The sequence below is a fragment of the Myotis lucifugus genome, unplaced genomic scaffold (assembly GCF_000147115.1).
Source record: "Myotis lucifugus unplaced genomic scaffold, Myoluc2.0 scaffold_7, whole genome shotgun sequence".
Classification (NCBI taxonomy): domain Eukaryota; kingdom Metazoa; phylum Chordata; class Mammalia; order Chiroptera; family Vespertilionidae; genus Myotis; species Myotis lucifugus.
In genome coordinates, this window is record NW_005871055.1 from 18,846,318 (window position 1) to 18,873,997 (window position 27,680).

A 27,680-nucleotide genomic window follows, 5' to 3' on the forward strand; every position below is an offset into this window, starting at 1 on the left:
TTCATTGAAGTCATTTTAGTGTATATTTATTAATTCTTTTCTGGTAGACTAATATAGAGGGTAGTTGCTCTATGATCACACACATATCAGAAAAATCAGGACATAGTTTTATACACAAAATGCTGAAGAAGAAATTGACTATGCCAGTCTCACTGTGTCTCTCAGAGTTAACTGTTAACTCTAATAAACATTACTGTACCCATGCAGTTCACCTTCTATCTTGTGTTTCAAAGAAACTAAGCACTAATATAATACATCAGCTACAATTGAAAAAAAAAATTAAAAAATCTATAGATATTTGGAGAATGAAAAATAAAACAAAACAGGATGCCATATGGCTACTTCCAAATATTTTTTTAAAAAGAAAGAAAAGAAAACTTAATACTGACAACTCTTAATAAATTTAGACCAGCATGAAGCAGGAACCATCCTTACCTCTCTTACCTGTCTTAAAGGGGAAATTTATTTATATTATTTAGACTTTACAAAGAACCAGAAAGCTACTATTTATATACTTGCCTTAGAGAATGAGTAAGATGTAAGAAACCAAGACATTAGATAGGGAGGAAATTCCTGATGTGTACTCTTTTTACCCATAATTTAAAAAAAAAAACAAACCTTTGTAAAAAGCTACAGGTGTATAATTTCAGGGAAGAAGTTTCTGACCTAAGAAAGGCATTAGAACTGCTTTAAGAATGATATGTTAATTAACATGATTGCAATTGTCATTTCACAATGTATTTATATGTCAAGTATCATGCTATACTTGACATATTCTATTTTAGAAAAGCCTAATATGCTATGTGTCCAGTTGATTAGTCAGCCATTCAACCAATCAAAGCATAATATGCTAATGATATGCTAAGGCCGCTCAACCATTCACTATGACATGCACTGACTACCGGGGGCAGACAGTCAGCCAGTCAACAGCAGCTATGGCATGCATTGACCACCAGGGGGCAGATGCTCCAACTGGTAGGTTAGCTTGCACCTGGGGTATGGCTGATTGGGACTGAGCGAGATGGGCCGGACACACTCTGGAGCCCTCCTGCAGCCCTTCCCCAGCTGGCCAACCTACCATCAGTTGGAAATCCCCCAAGGGCTCCTGGACTGAGAGAGGGCGCAGGCCAGGCTGAGGGATGCCCGCCCCCCCGAAGTGCATGAATTTTGTGCACCGGGCCTCTAGTAAATACATAAAAAGTTTATAAGTACATGCAAATTTACTTCTCAACTAGAGGCCTGCTGCACACATTCGTACATGGGTGGAGTCTGTCGGCCCACCCCAATGGGGGCCATTGTGCCAAGCCGGCAGGAGGGAGGAGACACGGGAGGTTGCCCGGCCCCACACTCGATGGTGGGGCGGATCAGGGGAGGGGACTGCTGGGGGAGGTTGGCCAGCCAGCCCTGCCCCGAATTGGGGTGGGGGAAGGTCAGAGGCAGGGCCAGCTGGGGGGAGGGGCCACAGGTGGTTGATGTATGTCCCACCTGGTCCCCCAAGACCAGGAACTTCACAGGCACCCCCAGAGCACCAGCGTAGTGCATTCTTTCACGCACTCTCTCAGTTTCCTCTGCGAGCTTTAGGGCCGCAGGAGGTGCAGTGCTTCCTGGGGTTTGTAGTGTGCTTCCTCCACAAAAGGCCCTCCTGTAGACTGGGCTCTGGGTTTCCAAGAATTACGCCTCCTGGCGTACCCCACACAAGAGGACCAGAAGTTTGCCCAGGTCAGCCTTATCCATCAGCGCAGAGTGGAGGACCCAGGAAGCCGGCAGCTGCGGGAGGAAGGAATGTGCTTGCACGTGGGGCCAGCCTATCCTGTTCATCCCAATCATTGTAAACAGGTGGAGGCAGGGTGGGGTGAGAATGGTGCACCCAAAGCCGGCCAGGGGTGCAGCGCAGGAGGAGGCTTTGGTGGCTGCCGCAGCAGCGTGAGCATGCGGAGGCGGTGGCTGCAGCACGGGTGAGCAGTCATGCAGCAGCAAGCACAGGTTAGTGAGTGGCAGCGGCGGCATGCAGAGGTCGCAGTGTGGTCCCCTCACATGCCCGGGCAGCCCTCTCCGCACTCGTCTCACGGTAGTGTCAGGCAGCCTGTGGGGCTGGGCTGGAGTTGGGGTTGGGAGGCATGACTGCCCCTAGTGTGGGTTCTTGCAGGCAGGCTTTACCTCAGTTCTCTCCCTTTTTGCTGTGCGTTCCTCCCACTTCCTGGGCAGGTCTCCCTCTTGGCAGCAGCATTTGTAATTTGGTGCTCTTGAGGTCTGGAGGAGCACAGCCAGGAACCGAGCCCCTACCCCCTGGGGCTCCAGGCCTCAGGGCAGCTCTTGGGCACCTGGGAACAGCATAGAAGGGGGGGTGATCAGGGGTGGGGATGACTGGGGGGAGGGGCCGCAAGAGTTTGGGGGGGCAGATTGGGCCGGTTGGCTGCTGCAGTGCACATCATAGCAACTGGTCACTCCAGTCGTTCTGGTCATTCCGCCATTCAGTCACTGGGCTTTTATATATCTATATAAAACCCTAATATGCAAATAGACGGGACTGTGGCACAACTGATGAACCGGTTGCTATGACATGCGCTGACCACCAGGGGGCGTGCGTGGAACATGGTAGGTGACAGCAGCAGGCGGCAGAGTGGGGAACATGGCGGACATCAGCTATAGTGGGATGGTGGAGCAGGTGAGCGGGGGTGCCAGACCAAGGCGGGGCACCTGTTGCTGTCATTGGGGGAGACTCTGATGGTTATTGAAAATTCTTTGCTCCCACGCACCACGGTCCCACCCGGCGCTCGCACCTGCTGCCAGTGCCAGTCCCACTCACACCTGCTGCCAGCGCCTGGTGCCGGCCCCAAACGCTCAGCGCCATCAGTGGGTGCGAGTGGCAGCTGCCGGCCCCAATTGCCCCTCGGGGCTTCTCCACCTCCCCCAGATCCTGAGGGGCGATCAGGGTCAGCAGCCGCCTCTTGCACTCGCTGCCGGCACTGGAGTCACTGCTTGCACCCACTGCAGGTGCTGGCGCCAGTCCGATCACTTGGGGCCATCAGCGGGTGTGAGCAGCAGCTGCTGGTCCCAATCTCCCCTGAGGACTTCTCCACCTCCCCCTGCTCCTGAGGGGCAATTGGGGCAGCAGCCACCGCTCGCACTTGCTGACAGCACTGGCCCCGCTTGCACCTGCTGCTGGTGTTGGCCCCAATAGCTCTGTGCCATCACCAGATGCCAGCGGGACCGGCGCCATCAGTGCATGGGAGCGGCGGCAGCAGGAGCGGGGCTGCCTGGTAGATGGGACCGGGGCTGTGGCGGGAGGGGCTGGGTAGGGGCGCGGAGGATGGGCTGAGACCCATCCCTGTGCCCACAGCAGCTTCGCAGCCCACAGTTCCTTTCAAGGTTCATGAATTCGTGCACTGGGCCCCTAGTATAGATTATAATTGAATTAAAATAGTATGATGGAATGAAACCTACTTTTTGTTTTGTATTTTTTAAAGATGAACATGCTGAAAGGAGTCATTTCATGCCTCTTGTAATTAGAGAGGGAGAGATTGAACACACACAGAGAAATCTCTCTTAACAGTGAGAGGTGTGAGTTAATTTACTCTGGGCCATCATGGACATTGCCACTCATATTTAACAATAGCTGATAGATTGAACATTATGAGAAAGAGAAATATTTTTAAATGCTTCAGTATCTTCAAACCAGCATTTATTTGGTTATTTTGAGTTTTTATTTCTGAATATATTTCAAGGCTTAACTGCTGATTTAATTTTTATCCTAATAATTCCTAGCAGATTTATTTCCTTGGAATGTTTTATAAATGAACTAGAGGCCAGGTGCACAAAAATTTGTGCACTCGGGGGGGGAGGGGGGGGTCCCTCAGCCCGGCCTGTGCCCTCTCCCAGTCTGGGACCCCTCGGGAGATAACGACCTGCTGGCTTAGGCCTGCTCCCGGGTGGCAGAGGGCAGGCCCAATCCCTAGGTGCAGCCCCTGGTCGGGCTCAGAGCAGGGCTGATTGGGGAGTTGGGGCACCGCCCCCTGTCATATACAGAGCAGGGCGGATCGGGAGGTTGTGATGCCACCCCTAGTCACGCTCAGGGTAGGGCCGATTGGGGGGTTGGGGCACCGCCCCCTGTCACACTCAAGGCAGGATCAATGGGGAGGTTGCGGCGCCACCCCCTGTCACACACAGAGCAGGGCCGATCAGGGGGTTGGGGCGCTGCCCCCTGTCACTCACAGAGCAGGGCCCATCAGGGGGGTTGGGGCTCCGTACCCTGTCACGCACAGAGCAGGGTCGATCAGGGGGTTGGGGAGCTCCCCCTGTCATGCACAGAGCTGGGACGATCAGGGGATTGAGGAGCTCCCCCCTGTCACTCACAGAGTAGGGCCGATAGGGGAGCTGGGGCACTGCCTCCTGTCACACACAGAGCGGGGCGGATCAGGGGTTTGGGGCGCCGCACCCTGTCACACTCAGGGCAGGGCCAATGGGGAGGTTATGGCTCTACCCCGTCACACACAGAGCAGGGCCCGTGAGGGGGGTTGGGGCGCCGCCCTCTATCACCCACAGAGCAGGGCCGATCAGGGGGTTGGGGCGCCGCCACTGTCACACTCAGGGCGGGGCGGATGGGTAGGTTATGGCTCTACCCTGTCACACACAGAGCAGGGCCCGTTGGGGGGGTTGGGGCGCCGCACCCTGTCACACACAGAGCAGGGCCGATCAGGGGGTTGGGGCGCTCCCCCCTATCAGGCACAGAGCAGGGCTGATCAAGGGGTTGGGGCACCTTCCCCTGTCATGAACAGAGCAGGGCGGATAGGGAGGTTGTGGCCCCACCTCCTGTCACACACTGAGCCGCAGGGCGATCAGGGGGTTTGGGCACTGCCCCCTGTCACGCTGATCCCAGTTCCAGGAGGCCTCGCGGCTCCGCTGATCCCAGTGCTGGGAGGCATATTACCCTTTTACTATATAGGATAGAGGCCTGGTGCACGGGTAGAGGCCAGCTGGTTTGCCCTGAAGGGTGTCCTGGATCAGGGTGGGGGTCCCGCTTGGGTGCCTGGCCAGCCTGGATGAGGGGATGATGGCTGTTTGCAGCTGGTCACACACCCTTCAGGGTGGGGGTCCCCACTGGGGTGCCTGGACAGTCTGGATGAGGGGCTGAGGGCTGTTTTCAGGCTGGCGAGTGACTGAAGCTCCCAACCTGTCCTTTTTTTCTTTTTTCTTTTTTTATTCTGGGCCAGCTTTAGCTCTGAGGCTTGGCTCCAGCTCTTAGGCCTCGGCTGCTGAAAGCAGGTATCTGGTTTTTTGGGTTCTATAATCGATACACTGTTTCACCTCCAGCTCTGAGATCCCGGCTGGCTGAAAGCAGGTTTCTGGGGTTTTGTTTAGCTTCTATATTTGTAACAATGTTTCAAACTGCAAGCTCAGAGTCCAGCAGCGGCAGGCGGGGAACGTTGGCTTCCTCCGTCACTGAAGCAAGCAAGCCTCATGTTCGCTTAAAGCTGCCTGGCTGCCGGCCGCCATCTTGGCTGGTAGTTAATTTGCATATCGCCCTGATTAGCCAATGGGAAGGGTAGCGGAGGTATGGCTAATTACCATGTTTCTCTTTTTTTAGATAGGATAATAATAAAGCAAACAATTATATATCTATGTCTGTTTACTGTTCTAAGCACTTTACATATATTAATTCAATTAATCCTTACAAGGATTCTCTAAAGAAGTATGTTTATACTCATTTTGCATATGAGGAAACTAAGGCACAGTTAGTTTAAGCAGCTGGCCCAAGATCACATAGGTCAGAAGTGGCAGAGCCAGGATTTAAGCTCCTGTGATCTGATTCCAAAATCAGTACTGTTTATTGCTGTACTCTACTGTTTCTTAAAATAAATAAATAAGTAAAAAGCTTCTTCTTCTTGTGGCCCTTATTGAAGCTGCAGCTGCTTCCACATAGCTGCTGCGGTCAAAAAGGAGCCCAGAGTGACAGTTTTCATTGACGGTCGCCATTCTGTTTGCTGTAACCGATCTGCAACATTTCAGGAAAAGACAATTCTCATCGTAAAAAAAAAAAAGCTTCTTCTTATTGAATGCTTATTGACAAAGGCCATAGACTTTCCTACCATGAGGAAAGATGGATGTTGGGATTTGTGATAGTCGCTAAGGTAGTCAAATTATGGGAAGATGTCTTATCCAAAAGAACTTACCAAATATGAATATTGATTTTATAAAAACATTTTAGTGATTCATAAAATTCATAATTTTGAATGATGGAGGAGACAGACAAACTATGGAAGAGTATATTGGGAACTTCAAAGGCCCTGGTAATATTCTGTTTTTTTAGCTAGTTTATAGTACATGAGTATTTTGTTTAAATTTTTAACTACACCTATGTTTCATATGTGCTTTTCATTACTATCCTATATAATAAAGAGCTAATATGCTAATTAGACCAAACAGCAGAACGACTATCCAAAAGACTTTCTGGACAACTGTCCGGAAGTCAGGGCTGTGAGGGCCGAGGCAGCTGGGGCTGTGAGGGCCAACCCCCTTTCAGGAATTTCGTGCATGTGGCCTCTAGCTACTATAAATGTTAAAGATTACCTATCCTGCTCTCACCAATTTTAAAGTTGTATGTGTCTCTGTTTTGCTTTTTATCCAATCCTAGAGATTTCCCTGTTTTGCTTTCTTCTGTACCCTTAATCTACCACCAAAGGATTTCATGTAACCCTCCTTATGACTTTTCCTTTTATTCTAATACTATATAATATGCTAAGTGTCCGGTCATCCATTCAACCAAAGCATAATATGCTAATGATATGCTAAGGCCGATCAACTGCTTGCTATGACATGCACTGACCACCAGGGGGCAGACAGTCGGCCAGTCAACCAGTCGCTATGACGTGCACTGACCACCAGGGGGCCAACGCTCAAAGCAGGAGCTGAGCCCTGGTGGTCAGTGTGCTGCCACAGGGGGAGCGCCACTCAGTCAGAAGCCAGGCTCACAGCTGGCGAGCGCAGCAGCGGTGGCGGGAACTTCTCCTGCCTCTTCGGCAGCACTAAGGATGTCCAACTGGAGGAGCGGGCCTAAGCTATCAGTCGGACATCCCCTGATGGCTCCTGGACTGTGAGAGGGTGCAGACTGGGCTGAGGGTCTACAAATTTTGTGCACCGGGCCTCTAGTGTTTTATAATTATCAAAAATATTTACTGATCTAGTTGATTTAAGTATAATAATGGGTTGGAGGAAGGGGAAAGAAAGAAAAATAGAACCTAGCAATTTTTATCAACATGTCAAAGTCAACAATTTATATTAATAATCACCTTTTGGTTTTTTAAATAGTTTGTTGTGTTGCTGTGAGAAACTGTTTAGAATGTCGGCAGAGACAAAGAGACAGAGGGAACAAATCTTCCCATGGAAGCAGTAAACCTCAAGAAGCAACCCAAAGTATGACTGCCATAGCAGCTTCAAAGGTAATTCAATATTTTCTATATTAATATAATTTACCTTAATTTTTTTTAACTTTATGAGAACAAAATTTCATGGTATTGCTTAATGAAGACAAAGGGTTTAGTGATTAGACATCACCAGGTTCCAGTGTTGGCTTCTCTCTTCATAATGTGGCACCAAGATATTTAACCACTCTGAGACTTGAATTTTTGTTTTTTACATGAAGATACTAATAATATCTACTTCATAGGGCTCTTTTAAGTATTATAGCATACATAGATCTGAAAAGTTCTTAGTTATAACTATTTTTAATACATATATTTTATACAGATTTCAATATATATTGAATAATGAATGAAAACTGAATGAATAATGTATATTACATGAGTGAATAATGTTCTTTTGGTGATAGACATTCCCATAATGTTCAATAAAAATACATTGAATGTCCAGGAAATGAATGAACAGTGGAGAGTATTTTGGAACCTGCTGTTAATCATTATCCTAAATTAACTCTCTTTATCATATGTTTAAGTGACTCTGCAACTTTTCCCCTTACCCTTGCTTTTACCATTTTAGTCACATTATACACTTCATTCATTTCATCAGAAGAATCTTTTTATTCTTTATTTACTGACTTTTACATGGGTTCCCTTTTCTCGAAGTTTGCATCCGTATTTTTTACCCAACTAAAATCTATTCAACTTTTCGCTATAATTAAGGGCTAGTCTGTGGAAAATGTTTTGAGATACCATCACTGCCACCCTGATCTAGGGTAGATATTTGTTTGATATTTTCATAAGATTCTGTATGTCTCATCACTCACTCCACTTGTAATTAGACGTTTGATATTGGCACATGATTTTTCCCCTCAATAAGTGAAGGCATGGAATAGAAGTTTAATTCATTTAAAAAGTTCTATGGCTTCAAACTTGTGCAGTTTTTAAACAGAACAACCACATATTTAGTAAATCAGTATTGCAGCATCTTTCCTTTTCACTACATTTAGAAAAACATTCGTAGAATAATTAGACTACATATTATTTTACTGCTCACAAGTTTCCACAGGACTCTCCATTGCTTAGAAAATTAAATATAAAAACATTAGCAGTAATGCCTCATGTTATTTTTGTGGGCATAGTAAAGTTTAAATTACTTGAGAGCATTCCATATCTTGTACATCTTTGTAATTCCAGAGCTTGTATAGCACTGTGAGCACTTTATCAAAAGAGCACAGACTCTAGATCAGACAGTTCTGAGTTTGTATCCTGGCTATACCACTTAGTGGTTTTGTGAGTCAAGACATATTCCTTAAGCTCCTGTGCCTCAGTTTTCCAGTCTTTAAAATGGATCTAATCTTAACTTAAAAGGTGTTTGTGTGACTTAAATAAAAAAACAATAATGTATTAAAATACTTAATTCCTGACATGCAGTGAACATTAATTCCCTTCCTTTTTCTAGCAGTTAACCACTCATTGTATGAACTCATGAAATGAATAAATATACTACTATTTTTTAGAGCTTTGATTTTAAAGATGTCTGTACTCAATTCAGGGGGCAAAGCGAACTTTTCAAGACAGTCAAGCCAAGTATTACTCTGATTGTAGAATATGAACAGAAAAGTCCAAAAAGAAGGAAATTTGTAGTATTTTAGTTGAGGTAGTCCATGTCTCTAGCAAGAACCTTGGCAATGAAAAATGGATAATAAGTGATCAATATAGAAATATTAGAGGAAAAGTTGACTTAGTAAGATAACACATATCTGGACAGAGAATCAATGGACCAGTTGGTGAGTGTTCCTTTTTTACTTCCTGTCATATATATATAATAAATTTTTATTATTGAAAATATTACATATATCTCCTTTTTTTCCCCCATTGACCCCCTCCAGCCCTCCAGCCCTCCACCCCAGGTCTTCAGCACCCTATTGTCTGTGTCAATGGTTTATGCATATATGTGTACAAGGTCTTCGGTTGTTTACCTCCCACCCACCCCCCTCCCCCGCCTTCCCTCTGAGATTCTGCACTCTGTTCCATGCTTCCATGTCTCCGGTTCCCTGCTTTTATGCATTTTTATGTGCTACTTTAATAAGGAAACACCTTATTTAATTTGGGTGTGGCACTAACCTGTGTGGATTTGTATGGGTCTCATTTTTCATACTTTCTAAAAAGGAGTGATGATACAAGCTTTTTTTTTTCTTTATTGATTAAGGTATTACATATGCCTTTATAAGGATTAAATTACATTATGGATATAGAAACATTTTGTAAAATGGTTTATAAATTAAAATGTAATTTCATTTTTGCCATAAATTATGTACTTTTCTTTTATGCTGTCAATGCATTATTTTTTTTTTGTCTTGTGATAAATATTGTTACCCTGTTATTTAGATTAAATCACTGAGGTTTATAGAGGTTAAATATCTCACCTGAGGTTATATTGCTGGTAAGTTTTGGAATTGTAATGTAAACCAAATAACTATCAACCTTCAAATACTATGCTCTTTTTACTGTCCTGTGCTGCAGTGAAAATCATATTAATTTTTGGAACAAAATATCATAATTGAGGTCTATAGAGAATTAGAAAGAGGCCTATTTATTTTTAATCATAATAACAGCAAGTTATTTTATTTATAGGAATTATATTCTGTACATTACATATATTACCTAGTTTAATTCATGCAATTAAAAATTATTTACTGATTTGAGAGGGAGGGGGGAGAGGAGAGAGAGAGAGAGAGAGAGAGAGGAGAAAGATATCTGTTGTTCTACTCACCTTGCATATCAGGATGACCCTCTAATCAACTAATTCATGCAATTCTTAACATATTGTGTCCATACAATTCTTAATATGTTGTGTGTGTAAGTGAAAAAGTACTAGATTGAGTTTCAGGAAACTTGACTCTGTTATTAGTTTGCTGTGACACATTACAAATAATTTGTCAATTTTTGTATCTTCATGTATAAAAAGCATTTTGATGGTAATAACCTTTAATGTCTTTCAGCTTTAATATTAAGGCTATGTTTGTATTTTTTCAGTTTACCTTTTTCTAACTTGTGTAGCTCATGAAATGGTCACACAAATAAAATCTTACATAATAATGTAACATAATAATCTATATATGTAAAAGGCTAAGTGACCAGCTGGTAGATATGACATGCACTGACCACAAGGGGGCAACACTCAATGCAGGAGTTGCTGCTCAACAGTAACTTTGCAGAGTGCTCTCTTGCTCTCTGGGACCCCTCAGGGGATGTCAGACTGCCGGTTTTGGCCTGATCCCCCGCAGGCCAGGCTGAAGGACTCCACCTGCTGGAGGGACCCCACTCACTCCACAGACATCCTTCGAGCCCTGGCACCGCCCCAGGTGCAGCTGGCTGGGGAGGGACCAAGGGAGGTAGACTCCAGGGTGTGTCCGGCCTGTCTCACCCAGTCCTGCCCCACCGGCCACCTTCTAATTAATTTCCTTTCAATGTGCATGAATCCATGCACTGGGCCTCTAGTTTCATATAAAAAGTATGATGGTTAAATGAAACCCAGTGACTCAAAGAGATTTATAAACTAGAGGTAGGGATTGAGGCCCAATAAATTTTATAATAAGCCCAAGGTCACACAGCAGAGATTTAGAGCCCAGATTTTCTGAAGTCCAAAATCAGTCTTTTTTCTTCCACAATCTTACCCATTTTTCTAAGTCTATCTTGGTAGCTCTGGTAATAAAAAACAAGAATACTAGGAAAGGAAATCAACAAGATACAGGAGAACAGAAAATGAGTCTTATAATAGAGTATTGTTGTCATTAAATGTTATCCAGTGATGAGGAGTTAAAGAACATGGATAATTTGATGCCTAAATTAGAGAAATTATACTACTATATAAATTTATGTATTGTGCTATTATGTTTTTACAATTGGGTATCTTTTTTTTAGAATTCATTAGAAAATGTTCCAGGTAACCTTTCTCCTATTAAGGACCCTGATAGACTTCTTCAGGATGTCGATATTAATCGCCTGCGTGCCGTTGTGTTTCGGGATGTGGTAAGTTATGCCTGCTTGATGTCCCAGGGGAAAACCTTCCATTGTCATTTGTGTAAAATAATTTAAATTTTAGAAGAAATCTAGATATTAAAACTAAAGATCCCAATGTTAGGAATTGTGAGGTTTATAACATACTTCTGTTTATAAAACAGTTGAGCCTTAGCTTTCTCTGAAAGCTTATTGATATATTTTTTAAATTATGTGAAATTTTGATATAAGTTGTATATATATATTAATAAACATTGTGATTCAACTTACATTGAATCACCTACTCTCTTTTAGTATTCCCTGCTCCATGTATAGGTACTGAATAGTTTGTTATCATCAATGTTCCTTTTATTATGGATAAAGGGGATTAATTCATTATGGTATTACTGGCTTTACTTTTAAAAGAAGAATCTGCATTTAAAAAATATATTTTACCTATAAGAAATTGAGTTAGAAGGGTAGTTTAGTAAAACTTAAAAAAAAAGCTTAAGGAGACAGTTTCATGGAATACTTCAATTATATCACCAATTACTCAAGATAAGCAAAAATAAGATTGGCGTATTTCAGAGCAGATTCAATAAGACAGTACTGCTTAATATAGTTACTATTTACCAGCCACTTTGGATTCTAGTTTTCTTTTCTTTTAATTTTTATTAATTGTTTTTAATTGCAGTTTACAATGAATATTATTGTGTATTAGTTTCAGGTATATAGCATTATTTTAATTAATGATTTATGAAATATAGAAGAAAGTTTATGTTTTAAATTTACACTTAATAAATTGGCTGGCGTACTTTAGAATGGCTGAAGTATCTGTAAGTCATGTAGTATAATATTATATGGTAGTAATATACAGTAGAAAAATAATCTAATATGTATCAGTTCTTATAAATCACTGGGAAAATTATAAATATATCAACACAAAAATAGGCAGTAGACATAAAATATGAGAATTAAGGTAATAAACTATGATAAAAATATCTCACTTAAAATAATCACCAGTAGTCAAAGGAATGCAATTAAAAACAAAAGTGAGATATTTTTACTATTAAATAAACTAAAATGTAAAACTTTTTTTTAAAATATATATTATTGATTTTTTACAGAGAGGAAGGGAGAGGGATAGAGAGTTAGAAACATCGATGAAAGAGAAACATGGATCAGCTGCCTCCTGCACACCCACTACTGGGGATGTGCCTGCAACCAAGGTACAAGCCCTTGACCGGAATCAAACCCGGGACCCTTCAGTCCGCAGGCTGACGCTCTATCCACTGAGCCAAACCGGTTAGGGCTAAAATGTAAAACTTTTAATACCAGCATTGCAAAGGTACATTAAAATATGCCATCATCCTATATAATAAAAGGGTAATGTGCAAACTGACCCTAATGGTGGAAGGACCAGAATGACTGCTCAACCAGTCATTATGAGGTGCACTGACCACCTCTAGGTCCCTTTCCCTAGCCAGCAGGCTCCAATCGCCGGATGGCGAACGGCGAACCGGGGGTGGGTGGTGGGGTACGCAGGTGGTGCCAGGCCAAGGCCCCCGCCCTGCCAGTCGCCCCACACACAGAAGGCCCGTGGCGGAGGTGGGGCTGGCAAGTTTGCGGGAAGGACCAACCTCTCAGTCCCTTCCCGGGCCATCAGGCTCCAATCGCTGGATGGCAAACGGGGAACCAGGGTGGGTGGCGGCAGGGGGTGGGGCTGGCTGCGGGCAGCCAGGGAAGATGGCCCTGATCGCAAGCCAGACCTAGGGACTGTACCCGCGAATGAATTTCATGCTCCTGGCCTCTAGTGTATAGATATGTATGTATTTATACATTCATATCTATCGCACTGGTAGGAATAGAAAGTGGATAAACATTTTGAATAGCTCTTAATCAATATGTGTTAAAACTCTTATAAATATTGATGCCATATGATCCATTGGTCTTGCTCAGAAGTTATTTATTCTCATGTGCTCATCAGATATTCCTACAGGAAATTTGGCAACATTGTAAATATTTAACAATAGAGTTTCAGCCCAATAAATCATAGTATATTTATTCAAGGGGGAAACTATGCAGCCACTAAAATCATATTTTTGAGGGAAATTTAATGACATGGAAAAACACCCATGATATGTTCTAAGGGAAAGCAGCAGTAAACAAAAGCACTTATATTACACAAATATTACATTTGTATGCTGAGTATATGTGCATGTACATCTTTATTTAAAAAAAAAAGACTAGAAAAAATATACCAAAATACTACCAGTGCTTATCTCTAGATAGTTTTTATTTTGTGCTTAATCCTTTTATGTTTTTGTATATTCAAATTTTTAATGATAAACCCATATTTCTTTGTAATTAATAAATGATAAAGGGATTTAAAAAAATAGGAGATAAAACACATGATAGTATAAAAACAATGATGTGAAAATCTTATCACAATCTGATTTGTAATCTAGACTTGGAAAAACATCACTTATTAACAATTTGACCATTTAGAAATGGAAATTACTCATCTTGAGAAAAATATTTTGTGGAAAGAATGCTTTTTAAAATGAAGAATGATTAAACATAGAGCATATCTTTATCTCCAAGAGGAACAGTCAGATCTAACAAGTGTGACATTGTTTTTTAATAGTTAGTAAATTCTGCATTAGGTGATTATGGTAAATAATGATAATTTTGGTAGATAATGACATATTTTTAAGAATTATAGATGTTTTATAAATATGTTGGATAACCAAGCAGTGGCACTTAGTTTTGTTCCTGAAGGAAAGTAATTAAGTGTTCCTACATGTATCTTACAGGAATATAACTTGTGTTCATTGAGTTTACAGTATGTATTAGAAACTTAATATATATTATCCTAAGCTTCCAGTTAATGGTTAAGAGATAGTTAAGACTCAGAAAGATTAAGATCACACAGCTGTTATGAGGTAGTAGAATTAGAGTTCAAAGGTAGATCTTTCCAAACTGTTCTCTTTTTTCATCATCATATTTCACAAGTTCTAAGACACTTTTTTTCTCACTTATAAATCATCTGTGAAATTTGAAAATTACAAATTTTAAAATTATACATTTTAGAGGTAATAGTAGATATTATGCTAAGCATTCTACTTGACTTGAATTTTTTATGAATCCATAGTCATTTTTACTAGCCTTAATTTCAGAAACAAATTAGATTAAAAAAAAATAGGTTTTTAAAGAAAAGTACATGTATATACATATGGGTATAGATCAGAAAACTAAGTGATAGAATATAACCTTGGGGTGGAAAACTATTTCTTTTTTTTCCATAGTCTTTGGTTTTTGCCAGCTGTTTTACTTTTTAAGTATATAATTTTCTTAGTAAGACCACCTCTCTCTCCCTCTCTCTCCCTCTCTCTCCCTCCCCCCGCCTCCTGAAAGATTAAGGATTTTCATGTTTTTCAAGGATTTCTGAGTTTTGTTGACCCTGAAAGAAAGTGAATGCTACTGTAGTGGCAAGAAGAAACATTTGATAACATGTCAAAGAAAAAATTCCTTTCTTTCTCTCATTTGTTTTCAATGGTAAAGACATTGCTGATTTTTTTTAATTTAAAATTTTTATTATTGACACTATTGCAGATGTCCTCCATTCCCCTCCCCCCCTTTGTCTACTTCCACCCAGTTCCTGTCCCCACCCCATATCCCACTTAACCCTCCCTACACTATTGTCTGTGTCCAGGGGCTATGCATATATGTTCTTTAGCTAATCCCTTCACCTTCCTTTACCTAGTACTCCCTACCCTACTCTCCTGTGACATTTGTCAGTCTGTCCCATGTATCCATGATTCTGGTTCTATTTTGTTCATCAGTTTATTTTGTTCATTAGATTCCTCTTTTAAGTGAGATCATCTGTTATTTGTCTTTCTCTGACTCGCTTATTTCCCTTAGCATAATAATCTTCAGGTCCATCCATGTTGTCGCAAAGGGTAAGAGTTCCTTTCTTTTACAACCATTGTAGTAGTTCATTGTATAAATATACCACAGCTTTTTATTCACTAATCTACTGATGGGCACTTGGGCTGTTTCCAGATCTTGTAAATAATGCTACTATGAACATAGGAGTGCATTTATGCATTCTGATTGATATTTGAGGATGCTTAGGATGTATACCCATAAGAGGGATCACTGTGTCAAAAGGAAGTTGCATTTTTTAATTTTTTTGAGGAACCTCTATACTGATTTCCACAGTGGCTGCTCAGTCTGCATTCCCACCAGCAGTGTACTAGGATTCCCTTTATTCTACATCCTCACCAGCACTTGTTATATGTTGATTTATTAATAGTAGCCATTCTGGCAGAGGTGAGGTAATACTTCATTGTAGTTTTAATTTGCCTCTCTCTGGTGATTAGTGACTTTGAACATTTTTTCATATGTCTCTTGCCCGTCTGTATATCCTCTTTGGACAAGTGTCTATTCAGTTCCTTTGCCCATTTTTTGATTTTGTTAATCCTCACCCCAGGATATTCTTCCACTGATTTTTAGAGAGAGTGGAAGGGAAGGTGAGAGACACACAGAGAGAGAAACATCAATGTGAGAGTGACACATTGATTGGTTGCTTCCCGCATGCGCCGTGACCGGGGCCTGGGATGGAGCCTGCAACATAGGTACTTGCCTGAGAACTGAATTGAACCCTGGACCCTTCAGTCTGCGGGCTGTCACTATCCACTGAGCCAAACTGGCTAGAGCCCTTAGCCCATTTTTAAATTGGATTTTTGTCTTCCTGGTGTTGAGTTGTGTAAGTTATTTATATATATTGGAGATTAAACCCTAATCAGATGAATCATTGGCAAATGTGTTCTCCCATACCGTAGGTTCCCTTTTTGTTTTGTTGATGGATTTTTTTGCTGTACAGAAGCTTTATAGTTTGATGTAGTCCCATTTGTTTATTTTTCCCTGTGTTTCCTTTGCCCTCGGAGATATATTGGCAAAAATGTTGCTCTGAGAGATGTCTGAGAGTTTACTGCCTGTTTTCTTCTATGATTTTTATGGTTTCATGGCTCACAATTAAGTCTTTTCTTCATTTTGAGTCTAATATTGTGTATGGTGTAAGTTGGTGGTCTGGTTGTGTGTGTTTTTTTTTTTTTTTTGCATGTACCTGTTCATTTTTTCCCAACACCATTTATTGAAGAGACTGTCTTTACTCCATTGCATGCTCTTGCTTTCTTTGTCAAATACTAATTGATCATGAAGGCATGGGTTTATTTCTGGTCTCTCTGTTCTGTTCCATTTATCCATATGCTGTTCTTATACCAGTACCAGGTTGTTTTGATTACTGTGGCTTTGTAATATAGTTTGATATCTGGTATTGTAATTCCTCCAACTTTGTTCTTCTTTCTCCAGATTACTGAGGCTATTTGGGGTATTTTTTGGTTCCATATAAATTTTTGCAATATTTCTTCTAGATCTGTGAAATATGCCATTGGTATTTTAATAGGAATCATATTGAATCTATATATTTCTTTGGGTAGTATGGACATTTTAATGATGTTAATTGCTCCAGTCCATGAACATGGTATATGCTTCCACTAGTTTGCATCTTCCTCTCTTTCTTTCTTCAATGTCCTATAGTTTTCTGAGTACAGCTCTTTTACCTCCTTGGTTAAGTTTATTCCTAGGTACCTTATTTATTTTGTTTGTTGCAATAGTAAATATGATTGTTTTCTTAGTTTCTCTTACTGAGAGTTTATTATTGGTGTATAAAAATGCAGTTGAGTTCTGGATAGTAATTTTGATCCTGCTAATTTGTAGAATTTGCTTATTAGATCTAGTAGTTGTTTTGGTGTGTTTTTTTTGTGGAATCTTTACAGTTTTCTAAGTACAATGTAATGACATCTGTGACCAATGCCAGTTTTACTTCCTCCTTTCCAATTTGGATGCCTTTCATCCCTTCATCTTGTCTGATTGCTATGGCTAAGACTTCCATCACTATGTTGAATAAAAGTGGGGGAAGTGGATATCTCTGTCTTGTTCCTGACCTTAAGGGAAATGCTTTTAGTTTTTGTCCATTCGTATGATATTGGCTGATTATTTGTCATATATAGCCTTTATTATGTTGAGGTATGATCTCTTTATTCCCATATTGCTGAGAGTTCTATCATAAATGTTTGCTCGATTTTATTGAATGCTTTTTCTGCATCTATTGATATGATCATGTGGTTTTTATCTTCCATTTTGTTTATGTGATGTATCACATTTATTGATTTGTGTAAATTGTACTAGCCTTGTTCCCCAGAATAAATGCCAGTTAGTCATGGTGTATGATCTTTTTAATGTATTGCTGAATCTCATTTACTAATATTTTGTTGAGGCTTTTATCATCTATGTTCATCAGGGATTTTGGCCTATAGTTATCTTTCTTTGTAATGTGTTTTTCTGGTTTTGAAATTAGCGTAATGCTGGCCTCATAAAAAGAATTTGGAAGTCTTCCCTTCTCAAGAATATTTTACAATAGTTTGGGAAGGATTGCTGTTTATTCTTCTTAATGTTTGGTAAAATTCTCCTATGAAACCATCTGGTATGGAACTTTTGTTTATGAGTGTTTGATACTTGTTTCAATTTCATTAGTTGTTATTGGTCTATTCGGGTTTCCTAATTCATCCTGATTGAGTTTTAGAAGAGTGTATATTTCTAGGAATTTGGCCATTTCACCCAGGTTGTCCAATTTGCTGGCATATAGTTATTCATATTATTTTCTTACAGTCCTTTGTATTTCTGTGAGGTCAGTTGTTACTTTGCCTTTTTCATTTCTGATTTTATTTATTTGGGTCCTTTCTCTTTGTTTCTTGGTGAGTCTTGGTAACAGTTTATCAATCTTGTTTATTTTCTCAAAGAACCCACTCTTGGTTTTCTTGATTTTTTGTATTTTTTTTTTAAACTCTATGTCACGGGTGGGCAAACTTTTTGACTCGAGGGCCACAATGGGTTCTTAAACTGGACCGGAGGGCGGAACAAAAGCATGGATGGAGTGTGTGAACTAATATAAATTCAAAGTAAACATCATTACATAAAAGGGTACGGTCTTTTTTTTTTTTTTTAGTTTTATTCATTTCAAACGGGCCGGATCCGGCCTGTGGGCCATAGTTTGCCCACGGCTGCTCTATGTCATTAATTTCTGTTCTGGTCGTTATTACTTTCTTCCTCTTCTTTTCTTGTGTGTGAGTGTGTGTGTGTGTGTGTGTGTGTGGTTTTTTTCTATTTCTTTTAGATTATTTATTTGAAGTTTTTCTTGCTTCTTGATGTAGGCTTGTAATTCTATGAACTTCCCTCTCAGAATTCTTTTGCTGTATCCCATAGATTTGAGTTATTGTGTGTTCATTTTCATTTGTTTCCACAATTGTTATCTATATATTCTTTGATTTCTTTGGTAATTCATCCCTTATTCAATAATATGCTATTTAGCCTCATGTGTTTTAGTGTTTTTGAGTATTTTGTTGTAGTTTATTTCTTGTTTCATGCCATTGTGGTTCGAGAAAGATGCTTGGTATGATATCAATCATCTTGAATTTGTTAAGACCTATTTTTTGTTCTAACGTGCATTCTATCTTTGAGAATGCTCCATGTGCACTTAAGGAGAATATGTATTCTGCTCCTTTGGGATTAAATGCTCTGTAAACATCAACTAAATCCATCTGATCAACTTTGTCATTTAAGGTCACTGTTTCCTTGTTGATTGAAGATCTATCCAGTGATGACAGTGGGATGTTATAGTTCCCTACTATGACTGTGTTGCTGCCAATCTCTCCCTTAAAGTCCACCAAGAGGTTTTTGTTCTTTTTGTTTGTTGGTTTTTTGTTTTAATATTTAGGTGCTCCTATATTGGTTGCATATATGTTTGCTGGGGTCATGTCCTCTTGCTGTATAAATCCCTTTAGTATTATGTAGTGACCTTCATTGTCTCTTGTTATGGCCTATGTTTTGAAGTCTATGTTGCCAGATATTAGTATTGCTATCTCAGCTTATTTTTTGTTTCCATGTGCATGGAATATTGCTCTCCATTCTTTCACTTTCAGTCTGTGTGAATCTTTTGTTCTGAGGTGGGTTTCTTGAAGGTAGCATATGTATGGGTCATGTTTTTTTAGACATTCAGTCACATTATATCTTTTAACTAGAGCCCCGATGCACAGAATTCATGCAAGAGTAGGCCTTCCATCCCTGGGCTGCCAACACCAGCTTCCCTCTGGCACCTGGGACCTGGGCTTCCCTCCAGCACCCAGAACCCGGGCTTCCCTCTGGCTGTCCACAGGCACCCAGGACCCGGGCTTCCCTCGAAGTCCGAAGGTAGTCCAGAAGAACATCCAGTCTAATTAGCATATTACGCTTTTATTATTATAGATTGGAGTATTTACACTATTTACTTTATTATTAGGTACTTATTTATTGCCATTTTTATTCTTTATGCTTGTGTTTCTCTCTGTTTTTATTTCTTCTTTTTTTTAAGCTGGACCTTTACCATTTCTTGCAATGCTGGTTTGGAGATAATCAACTCCTTTAGCCTTTTTTTTTGTCCAGGAAACTTTTTTGCCTTCACTTTTAAACGATAGCCTTGCTGGATAGAGTAGTCTTGGTTTCAAGTCCTTGCTTTTCATTACTTTGAATACTTCAAGTAATTCCTTTCTGGCCTGAAGTGTTTCTGTTGAAAAATCTGCTGACAGCCTTATGGAAACCCTCTTGTAGTTAACTAACTTTTTCTTTCTTTCTGCCTTTAAAATTCTCTTTGTCTTTAACCTTTGCCATTTTAATTATGATGTGTCTTACTGTGGGTCTATTTGGGTTCATGTTGATTGGGACTCTCTGAGCTTCCTGAACTTGTGTGAGTTTTTCCTTAACCGGGTTAGGAAAGTTTTCTGTCATTATTTCTTCAAACAGGTTTTTTATCCCTTGCCAACTTCTCCTTCTGCTACACCTTTTTTTAAAAAAAATAAATAAATTCTTATTTCTTTTGTTGCTCTGATTGAATGTGTGTTTTCTACCTTGTCTCCAAATGGCTGATTCGATCCACTGCTTCATCCAGCCTCCTACCAGTGTATTCTTAATCTCAGATATTGTATTTTTCATTTTCAACTGGTTTGTGTTCATGGTTTCTATGTACTTTTTCATGCTTATATAGTTTCCACTAAGTTCTGTGTAGTTCCCATTGAACTCTGTCTGATAAATTCCTTGCCTTCATTTCATTTAGCTCTATCTATGGAGATTCCTCATTTGGGGGTTGTTTCTTTGTCTCCCCGTTTTAGGTGTTTCTTTGTTATTGTTTCTATGTATTAGAATTGCTATTACTCCCAGTCGTAATGCAGTGGCTTTATGTAGTAGGTATCCTGTGGGACCTAGTGGAGCAGTCTGCTTGATCTCCTGAACTGAATGTTCTAAGGGTATTGGGTATTTGAGCTCTCCTGTTTTAATTGGGTCTTGACTATTTTGGTCTCAAAGACATTGCTAATATAAACTCACATGAACTGTTTAAGATTTTTGTGGCAAAATTGAATATATGGTAAAAAAGAAAGAAGTGGCTTTAAAAAAACAACAACTTCATTTTCAGTGTTCTCTAGTATGCAAAATTGAAAGGAAATTTGTCCTAGGTCACCAGTGTCCAAAATTATATAAACTGAAACTAATTTTAATCCTTAGGAATTAAATTTAAAGTTTTCCAACATCCTGGTTGAAGCATTACAGTTTTTAAAAGATTTCAGTTATTTAATTATATTACTAATTCAAGATTGCATAGTGGAGAACCCCATTTCTTAAGCCGATGGGAGAAACATAATAAAGTTCATGTTTTCATAACAATAAAATACATAAGAAAGTCAATTAACCTGTATAAACTTTAGTTGTTCTCCAGATGTTTAGCCTCTATGTATATTGTTACTCTTTTTCAAAGATAGAATAGGGAATAAGCAGCACAATTACTTTGAAGATCTGAGTTTGAAAAGAAATGGCAACTATTTACATACCATATTTGAAGGAGATTTTAGCTTGGCTAGGACAACAGTATATATTATTTGCAGCTCCACAACTTGGTGGTTGACATCAATTCATTTCACACATATTTGTTAAATGCCTGTTAATTTCCTGGAACTGAGTTTCCAATGGTGGAAATAAAAAGTGACATGGGCTTTTATGGTGTATCACAGCTTGAGCTGCATTCGCATTTATTCTTGGTCAGTGTTCTTTGTTTGTTTGATTGTACTCACGTCCTTTATAATAACCATTTAAGCTTTTGTATTTTTACCTTTTTCTGTATATCTATTCCATTAGCATTGTAATGCAAGTAGTATGCATTTTAAACACATCATAAGAAAGCTCTCAACCACTGAATATAAAATACTTAATTCAAATGCCAGAACAAGTTTAATCTGTTTTGGTCATTTTCACCATTAGCTATACTAATTTTGTTTCATAGTATTAAATCATCATTTCTTGTTTACTTTCTTTTCTGACAAATGCACATAAATTTTGATTTTTTGTTTATATTGTACTTAAATGTAATAATACAACGAACCCATTAATAGAGTTACTAGACTTTAATGCATGTTTGTTTTCCTTATTTTTATGATACTAATTTTTACCAGTTATCTATGGGGCACAGTAAATGCAGTTTTGGTTTGAAGTATCACTTTTATTAGCTTAGAAAAAGGCTAACCATTTACATTTGCTTATTTAAATATGGTCTAATTTGGTAGTGGTCTTCTACTCCTCCTCCTTTATTCATTCTTCTCCTTCTTCTCCTTCTCCTCGTCTCCTCCTGCTCCTCTCCTCTCCTCTCCTCCTCCTCCTCCTCCTTCTCCTCCTCCTCCTCCTCCTCCTCCTCCTCCTTCTCCTCCTCCTCCTCCTCCTCCTCCTCCTCCTCCTCCTCCTCCTCCTCCTCCTCCTTCTTCTTCTTCTTCTTCTTCTTCTTCTTCTTCTTCTTCTTCTTCTTCTTCATTTTTTCCTTCTTCTTCTCCCTCTTCCTTCTTCCTCCTTTGTCCTCCTTTCTTCCTCTTTCTCCCTCCTTCTTCCTTCTTCCTCCTTCCTTTTTCCTCATTCTTCCTCTACTCCTCCTCTTCCTCTTCCTCCTCCTCCTTCATTTTCCTTCTTAGCAGTTTTTCCCTAGAAGATGGTTATCTAAGCTTTTTGGCTAGAGCTTTCAAGGTAATATGGAGCTCTTACATTTTTGCAAAGCATGCTTATAATAAAATTATCTTCTCTGCTGGACAGCAAGCTGCTTTTTATAAAACTACTAGAGGCCTGGTGCATAAAAATTTATGCACTGGTGCGGGGCGGGGGTATCCCTCAGCCGCACTTGTGCCCTCTCACAGTCTGGGACCCCTCGGGAGATAATGACCTGCTGGCTTAGGCCCGCTCCCGGGTGGCAGAGGGCAGGCCCAATCCCTAGGTGCCTGCCCCGCAGCCCCTGGTCGGGCTCAGAGCAGGGCGGATCAGGGAGTTGTGGCGCCACCCCTGTCACATACAGAGCCGGCTGATCAGGGGGTTGGGGCGCTGCCCCCTGTCACGCACAGAGCAGGGCCCATCAGGGGGGTTGGGGCTCCATACCCTGTCACACTCAGAGCAGGGCTGATCAGAGGGTTGAGGAGCTCCCCCCTGTCATGCACAGAGCAGGGCGGATCAGGAGGTTGCGATGCCACCCTCAGTCACGCTCAGGGTAGGGCCGATTGGGGGGTTGGGGCGCCACCCCCTGTCACACTCAAGGCAGGGTCGATGGGAAGGTTGCGGCGCCACCCCCTGTCATGCACAGAGCAGGGCGGATCAGGGGGTTGGGGCGCTGCACCCTGTCACACACAGAGCAGGGCCGATCAGGGGGTTGGGGAGCTACCCCCTATCAGGCACAGAGCAGGGCTGATCAGGGTGTTGGGGCGCCTTCCCCTGTCACGAACAGAGCAGGGCAGATAGGGAGGTTGTTCACACACACAGCCACAGGGCGATCAGGGGATTTGGGCACTGCCCCCTGTCACGCTGCTCCAGGGGCCAGGAGGCCTCGCTGCTCCGCTGATCCCGGTGCTGGGAGGCTCACGGCTCCACTTGACACCGGGGCAGTGAGGCCTCGCTGCTCTGCTGATCCCAGTGCTAGGAGGCCTCGCTGCTCTGCTTATCCCAGTGCCGAGTGGCCTGGCGGCTCTGCTGATCCCGGTGCCGGGAGGCATATTACCCTTTTACTATATAAGATAGAGGCCTGGTGCATGGGTTGGGGCCGGCTGGTTTGCCCTGGATCTGGGTGGGGGTCCCGCTTGGGTGCCTGGCCAGCCTGGATGAGGGGATGATGGCTGTTTGCAGCTGGTCACACCCCCTTCAGCGTGGGGGTCCCCACTGGGGTGCCTGGCCAGTCTAAGTGAGGGGCTGAGGGCCGTTTTCAGCTGGCGGGTGACTGAAGCTCCCAACCTCTCCTTTTTTTCTTTTTTCTTTTTATTCTGGGATTTATTTACCTTCTATGGCTGTCACTGGAGCTGAGAGCCAGCTTTAGCTCTGAGGCTCGGCTCCAGCTCTGAGACCTCGGCTGCTGAAAGCAGGTTTCTGGGCTTTGTTTACCTTCTGTATTTGAAACACTGTTGCGACTCCAGCTCTGAGATCCCAGCTGACTGAAAGCAGGTTTCTGGGGATTGTTTAGCTTCTATATTTTCAACAGTGTTTCTTAGAGAGTAGCTCAGAGTCCAGCAGCGGCAGGCGGGGAACCTTGGCTTCCTCCATCACTGGAGCAAGCAAGCCTCTGTTCGCTTCAGCTGCCTGGCAGCTGGCCGCCATCTTGGCTGGCAGTTAATTTGCATATCTCGCTGATTAGCCAATGGGAAGAGTAGCGAAGTTACGGTTAATTACCATGTTTCTTTTATTAGATTGGATTACCTCTTTATCCTAACTAGGCTGATCTTTATCAGACCTTTTATTGTTTGGCTCTTTTCCTCTGGAAGAACTCCTTTTTGTTATTGAACTTTTGAAATTAGGAGCCTCAATCCTGGCAGTGTTTTAGTGGTTATTTTTCCAGTGCAGGATGGTGAGATTTTTACTTCTTTTTAATCTGTTTATGCAGGTAAAGATTGCAATCGCTTTCTCTTAAGCTACCATGTCACCCTTTTAGTTCATATTGAGATTGTATAGAATTTGTTTTATGCTCCCCTATTTGTATTAATAGTCTCTTGCTCAAATAGTAACATGTCAGAAATGTTTATGTATTTCAATTGTAATTATTGTCTATTAATTTTTAGTTATAATATTTGAAACTCTGTCTTTATCATTGAGGTGTATAATTATTCTTTTCATCCTTGTGCATATTTTAAATATACATACTGCATATTTTAATATACATGCTGCATATAGCTGCATTTTTAATATACATACTCTATCATGGAAGAAATAAATAATAATGGTGAAAAGCACAAAGAATAAAGTTTTGTGGCATATTCAGCAAAATTTTAACATTCGTGGGGTTTTTTAAAATATATTTTTATTGATTTCAGAGAGGAAGGGAGAGGGAGAGAGAGATAAATAAAAGTTAAATGTCATATTTTATTCCATGAAGACAATGAGATAGGAATAATTTCTTGTATTCTAAGAACTTTCACTTTAAAAATTTTGAATATCAAAACTGCCTTTTTATTTTACACAGGATGATAGCAAGCAGGCACAGTTCTTAGCTTTAGCTGTCGTTTACTTCATTTCGGTTCTGATGGTTTCCAAGTACCGTGACATATTAGAACCCCAGCGAGAGACTGCAAGAATTGGAAGTCAACCAGGTAGAAACATCAGACAGGAAATAAATTCACCAACAAGTACAGGTACTTAATATTTTTATATTATTTAAATTTCATTATAATTTTCCTGCTTTAAATTTCATTTTTACATTCAGACTTAAACTGATTCTATTCATAATCATCTCATACATTTACAAGTTAGTGGTATATAAAGAACAATTTAATATTCTTCTAATTCCTAAAAAATGTATGAATGGTATTTCTATGATATTTGCTATATTCTCATTTGCCAGTGCAGTTTTGGTTTTAATGTTTTATATTTATTAATACCAATCATTTATACTACTATTTTATTTGCAAGTAACTCATATTTTAAATGTATTACTTTTAACTTTTATAAACATGAAATTAGGAGGTTCTTATAGAGTAGTACAAGACCAAGACTAAGCCAAAATATAAATCTTTATAGCCAAGTTCAAAGATAGTCTTCCTTCTTTCCTTCCTTCCTTCCTTTCTTCCTTCCTTCCTTCCTTCCTTCCTTCCTTCCTTCCTTCCTTCCTTCCTTCCTTCCATCCTTTTTCTTTTGCTGTATAATTATTTTGGTTTCTAAATAGAAATACTCTATATTCTATATCATCTATATTCAAAATATTCTGTACTTAATATCAATATTCTATCAGAGATCATAATAGGAAAACATACATTCTAAACTTTATACCAAAGTACCTTCAATTAAAATCAACCATCTTGGCTCATATCTTTCTTACCTACCGATTATACTCATGTTGTAGGAGTTCTTGCATTATCAACTTTGTCTATTCTGCTTGAAAATGATAAATATTTCCTATTTTTTAATATCATCGGGTTTCTTCTATCAATTGCATTACAGGCCATGTTTATATCAAGGTTATTTCTCTGTGGTTTTTTTGCAGTGTAACCTTGGTAACCCAGTGGTTATTTCATGTACCACTGGATTAACTGGCAGTTTAAATTTTATTTCCTAAATAAATGTATATGACATATAAATAAAATGGATATTTTAACAAGTGCATAGAAATTAGTGGTCTAATCTCTGCATCTTGTTTTTGATAGCATTTCATATCTCATTTACCTTTTATTGCTGTTGTGGAAATATGGATTATGTATAAGTTTTAATACTTTGCTGTTTCATGCTATATTTAGTTTAAACTCATAAACATGACATTCATTGTAGTATACTCTTTTAACTTTGTTCTTCAAATTAAACATTATCTTACCACTGCAGTTTATGTCTTTTGACCATTTAAAATACTAAGACTTTATTATCTTAACTCTTTTTTAAATGTATTCCTATCAGTCATGTGTATATAAAATAAACAAATATTAGTGAATTACCAGTTCACTAAAACCAGTTCTTATTTTTGTGTATGTTTTTATGTGTCTGTCCTAAAATTACTTAAGTACATTATTTCCTTTCTCTTAATATATAACCACTTTCCTTCCCTCAGGGGTGCAGTCTTTGTTGCCATCAGTGCTTGCATGTTGCAATAATATAAACTTGTCATGTTTTGTCAGTGGACCATGTAGCAGTTGTTACATACTGGCTCAAATTTGATTCCATGATTTTCTTCACAGTTGTGGTCATACCATCTATCCCTCATCCAACTTTGAACCATGGATTCCTTGCCAAGTTAATTCCTGAGCAGAGCTTTGCCCACTCATTTTACAAAGGTAATATTGACCTCATCTTCCAACCTATTTGAGTATTCTTGTTTCATCATATTATGTAATAAATATCCATAATTCTATTGTTATAAACAAGTATATACCTCAGGTTTCATGGAGATATATGTTGTATTTATACCTGGCTAATGAGAGCAAAATATAGCTTTTATATTTATACTAGAGGCCAGGTGCACAAAATTCATGCACGGCTAGGGATCCTAGGCCTAGCCTGCGATCAGGGCCGATCAGGTTCCCCGCCTCCCGGCCTCCCCGCCTCCTCCTTCCCTTGACACTCGCGCTGCCACCACTCAGTTCCCTGCTTCCCTGCCCCCCTCTTCCCTCACTCCCTTAGTGCTCCGCCACCACAGCTGGTTGCCCGCCATGTTCCACGCCACCCTGTGGTGGTCAGTGCATATTATAGCAAGTGATCGAACTCCCGGTCTCCTGGTCGAACTTCCGAGGGGACAATTTGCATATTAGCCTTTTATTATATAGGATTCTGTTACATTTTTAAGTACCATCTGCAAATTAAGGATACCTAATTATATGTAGAATAATATGTACAGTGGTAACATTCATTCAAGAATGTAAGAGTCAGACCTTAGCAGAAGGACTAAGTTAGCCCTAAAATGAAGGCCACTCCATATTCACAAGTAAAAACCTTAAAACAAGCTTTGAAAGCATCAAAGCGATTTAAAGTTATTTAAGTTTCTGTCAGAGTAAAGTTCCAACTCTCTTTAAAGGAATATAAAAAAATTCTTCAACAAGCTATATAATTGTCAATGTTAAACATCTAATAAAAATTATTAAACATACAAAGAAGCAGGAAAATGTAATGAATAAGCAAGAGGAAAAA

At 40.3% G+C, this 27,680-nt stretch overlaps 1 protein-coding gene and 1 non-coding gene across 2 annotated transcripts in view; both read left to right on the top strand.

The window, feature by feature from the left end:
• NBEA (neurobeachin) overlaps positions 1–27,680 on the top strand; it is a 928,080-nt gene that overhangs the window by 288,594 nt on the left and 611,806 nt on the right. The window contains exons 26-29 of the mRNA XM_006083617.3: positions 7,306–7,436; positions 11,340–11,447; positions 25,036–25,204; positions 26,735–26,830. Coding sequence (XP_006083679.1) covers positions 7,306–7,436; positions 11,340–11,447; positions 25,036–25,204; positions 26,735–26,830 — 504 coding nt within the window. The remainder of the gene's footprint in view (positions 1–7,305; positions 7,437–11,339; positions 11,448–25,035; positions 25,205–26,734; positions 26,831–27,680) is intronic.
• On the top strand, positions 5,884–6,018 carry LOC111824688. Its single transcript, XR_002827778.1, has one exon. It is a non-coding gene; the product is annotated as a small nucleolar RNA SNORA16B/SNORA16A family (small nucleolar RNA).